The 12094-nt window shown below is 55.4% G+C and overlaps 2 protein-coding genes across 2 annotated transcripts in view; one reads left to right on the forward strand and one right to left on the reverse strand.

Annotated features, from left to right (window-relative positions):
- Positions 1–413: 413 nt before the first annotated feature.
- On the forward strand, positions 414–4235 carry GINS2 (GINS complex subunit 2; the record flags this gene model as incomplete). The annotated part of the gene is made up of 6 exons (XM_080638064.1): positions 414–503; positions 1016–1130; positions 2199–2298; positions 3370–3496; positions 3883–4009; positions 4183–4235. The coding sequence occupies 5 exons, from the start codon at positions 414–416 to the stop codon at positions 4006–4008; spliced, it is 558 nt and encodes a 185-aa protein (XP_080494190.1). The 3' UTR covers position 4009; positions 4183–4235.
- A 785-nt stretch (positions 4236–5020) lies between these two features.
- Positions 5021–12094, reverse strand: part of GSE1 (Gse1 coiled-coil protein) — a 99301-nt gene continuing 92227 nt past the window's right edge. The window contains exons 11-17 of the mRNA XM_080637865.1: positions 11891–12003; positions 10789–11059; positions 10527–10649; positions 10041–10412; positions 8988–9266; positions 8518–8621; positions 5021–7528 (exon numbers count right to left, since the gene is read on the reverse strand). Coding sequence (XP_080493991.1) covers positions 7394–7528; positions 8518–8621; positions 8988–9266; positions 10041–10412; positions 10527–10649; positions 10789–11059; positions 11891–12003 — 1397 coding nt within the window. The 3' untranslated portion in view covers positions 5021–7393. The remainder of the gene's footprint in view (positions 7529–8517; positions 8622–8987; positions 9267–10040; positions 10413–10526; positions 10650–10788; positions 11060–11890; positions 12004–12094) is intronic.

Consider the following 12094-nt stretch of genomic DNA (forward strand, 5'->3'; position numbering starts at 1 on the left):
GGCCCCGCAGCGCTCTGGCAACAAGTGCTGAGCGCTGATTGGCCGAGCGCCACCCGGGGGGCACCGGGATTGGTCCAACTGCGACCGACCCAGCGCTCCCCCCGCGGGGCCGGGGCGCTGCGCGAGGGTACACACGGTCTCTGTGTTAACCAATCGCCGGCCATCTGCCGTCTGGGGGAGGCCAATCAGCGTGCTCCGAGCTCCGCCTGGCTCCGCCCCTACGCTAAAACCGCGAAACTCATCGGGCGGCGGGAAACGGCGTTTTGTGGGCGGGGCCTCACCGGCGCTCAGCCAATAGGGAGGGCGGGCGCGTAAGACGGTCAGGTCCTGGTCCCAACGCCGCTTCGGTTCCGATCCCGATCCCGATCCCGGTCCCGGTGCCGATCGCGATCGCCGTCCCCGCTGCCGCCTCCATGGAGCCGGCCGAGGTGGAGTTCCTGGCCGAGAAGGAGCTGGTGACGATCGTGCCCAACTTCAGCCTTGACCGGATCCATCTCATTGGGGTCTGCGGGGCCGCGGGGAGGGGCGCGGGCAGGGGCTGCGGGGCTGGAGACACGGCCATGGGGCTGGGGGGGGGGGATTGGGGGCTGAGGGGCTGGAGGACAGGACTTGAGGGTCGAGGATGGGGGGAGCTTGGGGCAGGGTTTGGGGCGCTGATGGACAGGGATTAGGTGTGGGGTAGGGTTTGGGGGATTGGGATTGAGGGGTGGGAAGCTGGGAACAGGGTTTGGGAGCAGGGAGAGGGGTTGGGGGTCTGCTGTGATGGGATGGAGGGATGGAGGGTTGGGATGAAGAGCAGAGGTGAGGAGGAGAGGGATGATGCGCTGTGCCCATGTCTCTGGTGGGGGGCAGCAGCCCCCTGAGCCTTGGCTGAGGGCTGGGGGTCACTGGCATCCTTGGGTGCTCAGCCTGAGCCCAGGGGCTGTGTGTCGAGGGTAGTCGTGGCCAAGGCCACGTTATCAGGTGAGTTCTGCCGTGTCCGAGCCCTTCCTGTTGTCCTTGGTTCATCTTCCAGGGAGATCTGGGCCCTTTCAATCCCGGCTTGCCAGTGGAAGTGCCTGTCTGGCTCGCCATCAACCTGAAGCAGAGGCAGAAGTGCCGGGTGATTGCTCCGGAATGGATGGATGTTGGTAAGGATGAGGCCTCAGGGCTGGGCTCCAGTGGGTGCAGTGGAAAGAAGAAGTTCAATGAGAATCTCTGTGTTGCGCCATTATAGAATCACGGAATGGTTTGGGTTGGAAAGGGCCTTAAGATCACCCAGTTCCGACCCTTGCCATGGGCAGGGATGCCTCACACTAGAGCAGGTTGCTCCAAGCCCCGTTCTAACACTGACAGGGATGGAGCAGCCACAGCTCCTCTGGGCACCCTGTGCCAGCGCCTCAGCACCCTCCTAGTAAAGAACTTGTTCCTTATATCCAGCCTGAACTTCCCCTGTTTAAGTGGGAAGCTTAATTCCACCAACACAAAGTAAGTCTGAGGGAGGATCTGATTTCCCACTGCTGGAATTCTTTATATTTACAGGAGATTTAATCTTCCCCGTTAAGTCATGTATTTACGTTCCTCTGGTGAGCAGGAAGAACAGATTGAATCCCCAGCCCTGACACTTGCATTCCCCAGTGGTGACTGGGTGTTCTGAGCAGCACTTAACAGACCTCACAGAGCTTCGGGAACCTCAGATGACCCTGTGTGAGGAGGGAGACCTTAGAGAGCACACTTGTGTGTTAATCACCAGCTCATTCACTCCATGAAATGATCTTCCTCGAGCACATCGGAAATGGGAGGTTCTCACTCTTAAAAGTGAGAATGATGACACCTTCTTCCCTTTTGTAGTCTCAAGGGAAACTGAGAGGCAGGAGAAGTAAACACTTAACAGAGCTGCAGGAAGAGGGAGACTTGCATCAAGTGCTCCTGCTGTATTCATGCTAGGGCAGAAACGCTCATTACTGACAGTGCCCTGTGGCTGCAGGGAACATCTCCTGACAGGCTTGGGGATGGAGCTGAGGTAGATCCAGCCTTCCGGCATGGTGTACGCTACGCACAGCTTCAGTATCCATGCCAGCATCCCTGTGTGCTTCATTCCAGAAGCCTTTTCCTGTCCTCAAGAGTCCTGCAGAAACAGCACATGGGTTTTCTTGACGGGGGTAGAAACGAGCGTTGAAGCTGTGTCAGTGCCTGACCGTTCCTGCCTGTATTGTTAGGGAAGCTGGAGGAAATCCGGGACCAGGAGCGCAAAGAGGACACCTTCACTCGGATGCCCAGCCCCTACTACATGGAGCTCACAAAGCTGCTGTTGAACTAGTGAGTAGGAAACGTCTTGTCACCGTTTCCACCCGAGCACACGCTCAGCACAGGCTTTGGTTGGCAGCAGCCCCAGAGGGTGGTGGGGAAGTGAGAGTTAATGGGGGTTCGCTCCATGGCGTGCCAAGTTCTCGCTGTAGCAGTTCTCTCTCGTGGTAACTTTGTGCCTCATGGATTTGCTTGCTCCATGGCCTGATAATTGGGGCTGTGCCGCGCTATTGAGCGGCAGCTGAGCGTAGAGGCCTTGAGGATCAGCAACACGTTCCATGGCTGCAATCTGTTCGGCAGCCTAAAGCCCACAAGGCTTCTTGCTTGGCTCTCCTGCAGGAGGAAAGCTCCTCTTTTCCTCATCCTCAGAAGCAGGAGACCGAGGGCTATTCAGAGCCTGCACTCCTGCCTGCTGAGGCATTTCACTTGTGAAATGTGCTGGCTCGTATTCGCTCAGCGCGGGCTCTTCTGACTTTAAGCCCTCGATTATGGCGGGGTGGTCATTTAAGCACTGGCTTTTCCTCTGGAGATGACACTCTTGGCACGCAGTCCTTCACTCACGCTACAATAACCCTGACAGCTCTGCCCGTGCGAATTGAGCTGATCTCTCAAGGTCCTTATGGCGGCGCTGAATTGCCTCGATGGGAGGATGTGGCACAACTCGTGGAGCCCTTTCAACTTAATACTTTCTGATAGAGCCACGAGAGCACAGAGCCGGGGCTCTAATCACAGCTGAGTCCTTCCAATTCCCTGGCTGCTGGTGACTTTGGCCGGGTTATTGGCCCTCCTTGCACCTCGTACCAGCTGGGCAATTAAAGAGCAGAAGGATTCTAGCGAGAACCAGATGCTGCATTAGAGCTGAGCATTCCCGGGTAAATAAACCATCCCAGAAATCCCAGCAGCAGAAGCACCAGGCTGGATGTGAGTGTTGACTTGCAGGGTGGTGTGTTTCCCCCCCTACCCCCATAGCAAACTGTTCTGCTTATGCCTCAGAGGGCTGAAGAGCTGCCAACATTTCTTATACCGGTGACATAACATACGAGTCCCTCGCCTGTTCTGATGCGGTTCCCTCCCTTCCTTTAGCGCCTCAGACAACATCCCCAAGGCTGACGAGATCCGCACGCTGGTGAAGGATACCTGGGACACCCGGATAGCCAAGCTGCGGCTGTCTGCAGACAGCTTCGTCAGGCAGCAGGAGGTTCATGCCAAGGTGCGGCGGGGACGCGCGGCGAAGGCTTTGCCAAGCGCGGTGCTTGGGAGCGTTCCAGATGCCGTGCGATTGTGTGGGCTTGTGACTGATGAGAGCTGCTCCTGGAAACGCTGGTTGGGGCATGTTTTTCCTTCTCCCTGGGCTGTGGGTACGGCAGTTGGGAGCTCAAGGCATATGCTGAAACCTCGCTTTACGGGCTGGTTGCAGCTCGCGGTGCCGTATGGAAACGGCGCTCTTGTACCTCGTGTGCTTGTGCTTGATGGGGTGGGGGGGGTGGCAGCTGGGAATAGCCCAAATAACCGAAGGGGAAGCATGGGCTGCGGAGCTGCTTTCCGAGGTCCTCGTCCTCCCTTGTTGCCACAGATACCACTGTTCTTCTCTTCTAGCTGGACAACTTAACCTTGATGGAGATCAACGCAACCGGTACTTTCCTCACACAAGCCTTAGATCACATGTACAAGCTCCGGACTAACCTTCAGCCTGGCGAGGCTGCCCATTCCCAGGATTTCTGAGGTACCAGCCAGGCCAGCCCCAAAACCCTGCAGGAGAGGGCAGTGGAAGGGAGCAGACTCCACACCTTGCCCCTGGTCCTTCCATCTGGCTAAGCCTCCATCTCCCTATACACATCCGAAGCCGCCCATCTCCATACAGCGCCTCCTCAGCAGCCTAAACCCCCCCCTTTGCAGGCAGCCTTCCAGCCGGCTGGGAATGGCTCCAGAGCTGGCGATGGAACAGGAGCATCCCTGCACAGGAGCTCCTCGCTTCAGAGGTGGGCCTCTTGGGGTTAAGAGATCTGCTTTAATGCAGGTGGTGGCTTGCCAGCGCTACCCTGCTGCTGCCTAATGGGGCCGGGCGGATCTCTGCGCCCTCAAGAGTGGGTGTACTTCATAGAGGGAACTTCTGAGGGCAGCACAGGCCACACACCGGCTTGAAAGCAGTACATTTCCAGGCGCTGCTTTGCCATGGGTCTTTCTCAGAGCCTTGGAAAGGGGAAGAGATGTGCGGGCAATGAGAGGTGTCTGCTGGGGAAGCAGATCCAGCTGCTCTTTGGAGGAGGACAAAAGAAAAGGGTTTTCCCCTCTCCGTACCAGGCTGCCTTGTAACATCACGCCTGACTTCTTGTTTTAACCTGAAACCGTGTGTGTGTATGTGAAAAAAGGGAATAAAAACAGTGATTTCAGCCGCGTGAACGGCATCATTCCGCGCACGGAGCATCCACGGGTTAAACCATGGAAAAACCCACGGCTCTCCTCCTTTGGCTCCAGCCCCATTCCCCCTGCGGCAGACCGACAGGCAAGGGCAGGATCCTCCCTGGCGTCGGGCTGTGTTGATGGCAGATGTAATTATTCCGGACGAAGGGGAAATGCCGGCTCCAACCCAAAGGGTGGCGAGCGCTGCCCTTCCCCGAGCATCTGGGCAGCTCCTGCCTGCCATCTGTGCCCTGCCTGCAGCCAGGGCTGCCAGCAAGGGGCTACGATGACAAGGTGAGGATGCTCAGAGCTTCCCCATAGCGTGTATGTGAGTGAGGGAGAAAGAATCCTTTTGCCGTTGTTGTGGAAGAGTTTATTTTCTTTGTTTCTTTTGGATGTTTTCAGAAATTACAGCAATATATTCATAAATACCTAATTACTACATTCAACAAATAATATATTACATTACAATTAAGTCAAACAAGTACACTTAGAAACATGTTTAGGGGTTGTTTCTTTTTTTTTTTTTTTTTTTTTTCCTCCTTTTTTGGGTTTTTGTTTTCTTTTCACAGCATCTAAACTGCCCCCAGCGGGCTCTGCCTTGCCTTTCCCTCCTTGCAGCCCTCCTGGGCTCTGGCACATCTGCTTGAGATCAATTCTGCATAGGGTAGGTACGAACACGACCGCTCACCATGGCCCTGGGGGAGTAATACTGAGGAATTGCTCCGAAAAACGTGATTTTTGGGCTGGTAAATGGGGGGGAAAAGCCTCAGTATGGGAGCTGCTACGAATACAGGAGCTGCTATGAAGTGATGCTACAGCCCAGCCAGGCTCCTCCACCGCAGCGCAGTGGAGGAGAGGGATAAATCGCTGATGATTTCCCATCCCTGGCTTCCTCCCCATCACAGCACAGGGGAAAGGGAAGAAGCGAGTCGAGCAGCAGCGTTATTTTGCTGTGTTAAAATTCACTGTGAAGCCCGGAGTTGGCAGCAGCGAGGCCAGAGGCTGGCGACGCAATCGGGGGTTTAAGAAAGATTAAACTAATTTCTGTCACAAGGGCTTTTTGCTCTTTAATCTCGCACAGCTTTCTTTTATTTGGTGAAGCCAATGGCAGACCAGGGAGCAGGGAGAGGGGAATAAAAGCAGGGGGTGTTTTAATGCTTTCTTTGCGAGTGCAACAAGGGAATTTAAAGCAGAAAGCAGAGGTCACCTTTTCCCGTAGACGTGAGCTTGTCTCGTGGTGAATTAAGAGAAAAATAATAAATAACTATTATTATATCTTACAAAAAAGCCTCCCTGGGGAGCTGGGGCATGCGATGATGAGCAAGTGGCTGCAAATGGTGACAAGGCTGAGACTGCTGCCCCAGCCTGAGGAGGTTGGTGGTGCCACCAACACCATGGCAAGCCATAAGCCCCTATGGGCAAACCCCATCTCCCCATGGCCAAACTGCCTACTGATTGTCTTGGTGTTCTGGGGGGGATAAAGACACCCCAGCATCACCTATCCCCAACAATCCTCTTGGCGCAATTGATTTGTGTTATTGGTTTGATAAATGGAGCCTGCACCCGGAGCTGTGATACCCACAATGGAGCTATGACCAGAAACAGACCCAGGAAACAAAGAAAATGGGTAAAAAGACAAAGAAGCTAAACAAAAAAAGGTAAAAATATCCCCAAAACAGGTAGGAGAAGGCATTGGAAGGGCTCAGCTCTGACTCCAGAGGGACAGAACCTGCCCCCACTGGAAAAGGTGATTTGTTTTGCCTGGTTTTTAAATGCTTTTAAAACACTTCAGCATCTTTTCTGTCCTGACCAGCAGCAGTACAAACACTAAAAGCGGTTCAATCCTTTTGCCAAAATAGAAAGAAAATAAAAAGGGGCGAGGAAAAAAGCAAAAAGAAAAAGGCAAAAACATAAAAAAAAAAAAAAAAAACAAAAAACAACAAACCAAAAAGGCAAGCTTTTTATAACAATAATTAAAGTAATAAAAACATACAAAACTTTTCTTTAATATATATACACAGTACGAGGCTGAAGCACCTTTTTCCTTGGCTTCTAAACTCGGGGGGGGGGGGGGCTGATGGCTCGGACAAGGTTTAACCCCACCTCGGTGCCCCATTCCCCGCCAAACAGGAACAAAAAGGTACCTTCAACCACTTTATTGACTTTATTGTTTTATAGCCAAGTGCATTTCCAATGGGAAGCCCCGGGAAAGGGGGGGCTCTGGGGAATGGGGGGGGCCATCCCGCACCCAGCCCCACGGGGCTCCTCCGGCTTTAGTGTTGTCGGTGGAGTCTTGGAATTGTCATTTAGAAAAGGAAACAACAAAAAATGAGCGCTATAAAGTGTGGGGTGGGTGGAAAAATAAAGGGGGGGGGGGGGGCTGCAGTGCCCTGGCCCCCAAGAGGAGAGCCCGGTTCTTGCAGAGGGCAAGGGATGAGATGGGATCTGCTCTGCATCGGGTGGGCTCCCCGTGCTCCTTTGCTTCATGCATGGCACATTCTCCATTTCAGTTCTTTTTTTATTATTGTTCTTTTTTTTTTTCTTTTTTTTTTTTTTTATTTTTTTTAAATTTTTTTTTCTTTTTTTTTTTTTTTTTTTTTTTTTTTTTAGCTTCAAACCTCCCAGTGAAAAATATTAAATATTCAAGGTAATAAAATAGATTATTATTTCTAGACTATATGTTCGGTTTATCCCCAAAGGAGCGTCACCTGGGATACCCCTTGAAATAACCCCTAGACCACTGCATTGCAGGCAAGGCAAGGCACTTCCGCAGGTGATCCAGCTCGGCTTGCAGGCGCTCGCGCTCCGAGACCATCTTCTGCTTCTGGGTCCTTAATTCCTGCAGGAATTAAGGAGAAGAAGGAGTCAGGGCAGGAAGGCACAAGAATGGGATCATTTATGGGGCGCTGGGCTCGCCTGGCTGCCCCATGAGGATGCAGGGTGCCTGTATGGGGATGCTGGGCGCCTGTATGGGGATGCTGGGCGCCTGTATGGGCATGCTGGGTGCCTATATGGGGATGAAGGGTGCCTGTATGTGTGTGTAGGGTGCCTGTATGGGGATGCTGGGCACCTGTATGGGGATGCAGGGTGCCTGTATGTGCATGTAGGGTGCCTATATGAGGATGCAGGGTGCCTGTATGGGGATGCTGGGTGCCTATATGGGGATGCAGGGTGCCTGTATGTGCGTGTAGGGTGCCTATATGAGGATGCAGGGTGCCTGTATGGGCATGCTGGGTGCCTATATGGGGATGAAGGGTGCCTGTATGTGGGTGCAGGGTGCCTGTATGGGGATGAAGGGTGCCTGTATGGGGATGCTGGGCGCCTGTATGGGCATGCTGGGTGCCTATATGGGGATGAAGGGTGCCTGTATGTGTGTGTAGGGTGCCTGTATGGGGATGCTGGGCACCTGTATGGGGATGCAGGGTGCCTGTATGTGCATGTAGGGTGCCTATATGAGGATGCAGGGTGCCTGTATGGGGATGCTGGGTGCCTATATGGGGATGCAGGGTGCCTGTATGTGCGTGTAGGGTGCCTATATGAGGATGCAGGGTGCCTGTATGGGCATGCTGGGTGCCTATATGGGGATGAAGGGTGCCTGTATGTGGGTGCAGGGTGCCTGTATGGGGATGAAGGGTGCCTGTATGGGGATGCTGGGTGCCTGTATGGGGATGCTGGGTGCCTGTATGGTGGTGCAGGGTACCTATATGAGGATGCAGGCTGCCTGTATGTGGATGCAGGGTGCCTGCATGGGGATGCTGGGTGTCTCTATGGGGACACAGAATGGTGGCACTGAAGGGTACCGGTGTGTTATGGGAGCTCATCACTCACCGCCATGCTGTGCGAAAGCTGCTCTGCCGTCAGGCTCAGGCTGTAGTGCTGGGCCTCCAGCCGCCGGCACTGGGTCTGCAGCACTTGGCGCTCCAGGTTTTGTTCTGCAAAGCCCAAAGGACAAGGGGTGAGCGCTGATTCCTTCGGCTCCATGCACAGCGCAGGACCAGGGTACCACGGAGGATGCCTCCAGCATCCCAGAGCATCCCTGGTCCTCACACTGCCCGCGGGGAGCCTCCAGGTCCTGCTGGGAGGACACTGGGCAGTGTAAATGCATGAATTTTTCACATATACATCAATTTTCAACAGTGCCTCATGTTTTCATGCTGCTCCTGCACTGCTGGGAACCACCAGTGCTTCCCAGCCCATCCCAGCAGCAGCTGGAGCTGCCTGCTATGGGCACGGAGTGATTTCACCCAAGGAGAGACTGAGGCACAAAGTGGGGTTTACCCCCTGTTCCCAACCCCTACCTTCTATGTGTTCCTGGTAAGCTTCAAAAATTGCCTCGATCCCTTGCCACTTGGGCCTGGGGTACTCTTCCTCCTCTTCTTCCTGCTCCTCCTCCTCCTCCTCTTCCTCCTCTTCCTCGGATGCTGAGTCGTGGGGCAGCGGGGGCAATGCCCGGTGTGGCATCGGCCCCTCGGCTGTGCCATTGTGCGAGGGGGCAGCCAGGCGGCTGGAGGCCTGCAGCTCAGGGATGTTGTAGTGGATGGAGGCATCGAGCTTGTGGTTCTGCTCCGCTGTCCCCCCTGTGGGTACCAAGTGTCAGCTCCAACCCATTCCTGGTATTCCCAACCTGCTCCCCTTGTGTGTCCCCCATCCCAGAGCTGCCCTCCACTGAGAAAGATGATCCCCTCAAGGTACTTATTTTCTTTCTCCTAGGCCCTTTTGAGGGGGTCTGCAGCATCTTCCATGGGTTTTCATCACCCCCTGCACACTGGAATAACTTTGTTTTCCTCACTCACTGAGATGCATGAGTTTGGGGCATGGAGCTGTGTTATAGAACCATCGACTTGTTTGAGTTGGAAGCGACCTTAAAGCTCCTCCAGCTCCAACCCCTGCCACGGGCAGGGACCCCTTCCACTGGAGCAGCTTGCTCCAAGCCCCTGTGTCCAACCTGGCCTTGAACACTGCCAGGGATGGGGCAGCCACAGCTTCTCTGGGCACCCTGTGCCAGCGCCTCAGCACCCTCACAGGGAAGAGCTCCTGCCTAAGAGCTCATCTCAGCCTCCCCTCTGGCAGGTTAAAGCCATTCCCCTTGGCCTGTTCCTAGTATAAAGTCCCCCTCCAGCTTTCCCGTAGGCCCCCTTCAAGCACTGGAAGCATACTGTCCTGCTGGGATCCCACTGCCTTACCCTTAGCTTCATCAATGAGCTTCAGGGATGCTCCAGCAACGAGGTTTCCACTGGATTTTGTGCCCTCAGTGGTGCCAAACCCCAGTGGGGGCGACAAGGCAGACCCCCTATCCCATATGGATGTCACCCCAGTGGTACCCAACCAGCTTCCCACATCCCTGCCCTTACCTTTGTGCTTCTGCAACGCCTTCTGGGTGGACTGCAGCACGGATTCATGGAACTGATGGGCAAACTCCTCAGCAATGAATGGCTCCCAGGGCTTGCTCTTGCCATTCATGCTGTGGGACAGCGGCACCGGGATGTCCTTGGGCAGCGGACCCCTGACGTAGCTGAGGATGCTCAGCCCCTTCTTCCCCGGGTGCCCATCACTCAGCCGTGGCTTCTCTGCCGGTGCAGCACCCATCTCCTTAGCCCTTGGTAGCTCCTGTGGTCTCAGCTGGTCTAACCTGCCCGGCTCTGATGTCTTCTGCCCCTCCGGCACGGACATGGCGATGCCCATGGGTTTATCCGGATCCAGCAGGAGCGGCGGCACCGGCGGCTCTTTGGGCAGAGAAGGAGCAGTCAGGGCTCCGTGCTCCTCAACAAGGCAAAGCCGTGCCCACAGGGATGCTCCCCTCCAGCCCAGACCCAGGGAATAACACCAAGGATGCTCACCAGTGGCGGGGCCGCTGGGGCTGTCCCGTGGGGAGCTCTTCACCACCACAGCAGCCGGCGTGGTCTTCTGCTTCATGGCCTGGAGCATCTCCACCAGCTTCTCTTTGTCTGCGGCATGGGAAGCTGAGGTTTAGTGTAGCCTCTGCTCAGTAGAGCAAGCTCAAAGCCCCAGGCAGGACCCCTCCGCAGCACCCCCCAAACCAGGGAATGGGGAGCCCCCGGTCAGAGTTGGTCCCCAGCGTGCGCGGGGCATGGCTGTTACCTTTCCTCTTCTCGGCACTGATGTGCGTGAGGTTGAAGATGGTGAGGAAGCGCTTCTTCTCCTCGAAGTTGGGGCTGTTGTTCATCTCGTCCGGGCTGTACCGGGTGGAGAGCGGGAGGCGCGGGGAGGGCGTGCGGCGCTTGTTCTGCACCGTCGGAGGCGAGGGGCTCCTCTCCCGCAGCATCCGCCGGCGTTTGCGCCGCTTCTGGCTCAGCAATTCCTCCTTCTGCTGCTGCGTGGTCAGCCCGAAGAGCTGCAGGAACTCCAGCTTCTGGGGCGCCGAGGGGGAGAGCAGAGCAGGGTCACCACTGGAGTGGTACCCAGCCTCATCCCCACCTCCATCCCTGCGCCCACCCTCATCTCCATCCCCATCCTCATCCCTGTCCCCTTCCCCATCCTCATTCCTGTCTCTATCCCCACCTCCATTCCTGTCTCCATTCCCATCCTCATCTCCATCCTCATCCTTATCCTCACTTCCATTCCTATACCCATCCCCTTTCCTATCTCCATTCCTGTCTCCATTCCCATCCTTGTCCTTATCCTCACCTCCATTTCTATACCCATTCTCATTCCTGTCCCCTTTCCCATTCTCATCCCTGTCCCAATTGCCATCCTCGTCTCTATCCTCATTCCCATCCCATTTCTGTCCCCATCCTCACCTCCATTTCCACGCTCTTCCTCATCCTCATCCCTGTCCCCGTCCACATGTGCATTCCCAACTCCACCCTCATCCTGATCTCCATCCTCATCTTCATCCCCATACTTGTCCCCACTTACATTCCTGTCTCCATCCTCATCCCTGTCCCCATTGCCATCCTCATCGCCATCTCCACTCCTGTCCCCATCCCCACCTCCATCCCCATTTCCATTCCTGTATCTATCCCCATCCTCATCCCGATCTTCATCTTCATCCCTGTCCCCATCCCCACCTCTGTTTCCATCCCCACTCCCATCCCTGTCCCCATCCTCATCCATAACCCCCTGCTGCCTCTGCAGCAGGCTGGGGATGGTGGCAGCACCACAGCACTGGTCACTGATGCCCGAGGAGGGGCTGCCCCCCTGGGGGACAGCAGGGACAGGGCACAGTGAGGGCCATTGGTACCTCGGAGGACGTGTCCAGCTTCAATGGGGGCTGCTCGGCCACGCAGCGGAGATGTGCCCGCACCTCCTCCTCATCACTGTCATCACAGGAGTCGTCCAGATCATAGTAGTAACCTGGGGATGGGGAGAGGCTGGGCTGAGACTGGGGAGACCATGGCATCCTGCTGGGATCCCTGGGAATCTGCTGGGACCATGGGAACACACT

This window comes from Psittacula echo (assembly GCF_963264785.1).
Source record: "Psittacula echo genome assembly, chromosome: Z".
NCBI classification, from domain to species: Eukaryota; Metazoa; Chordata; class Aves; order Psittaciformes; family Psittacidae; genus Psittacula; species Psittacula echo.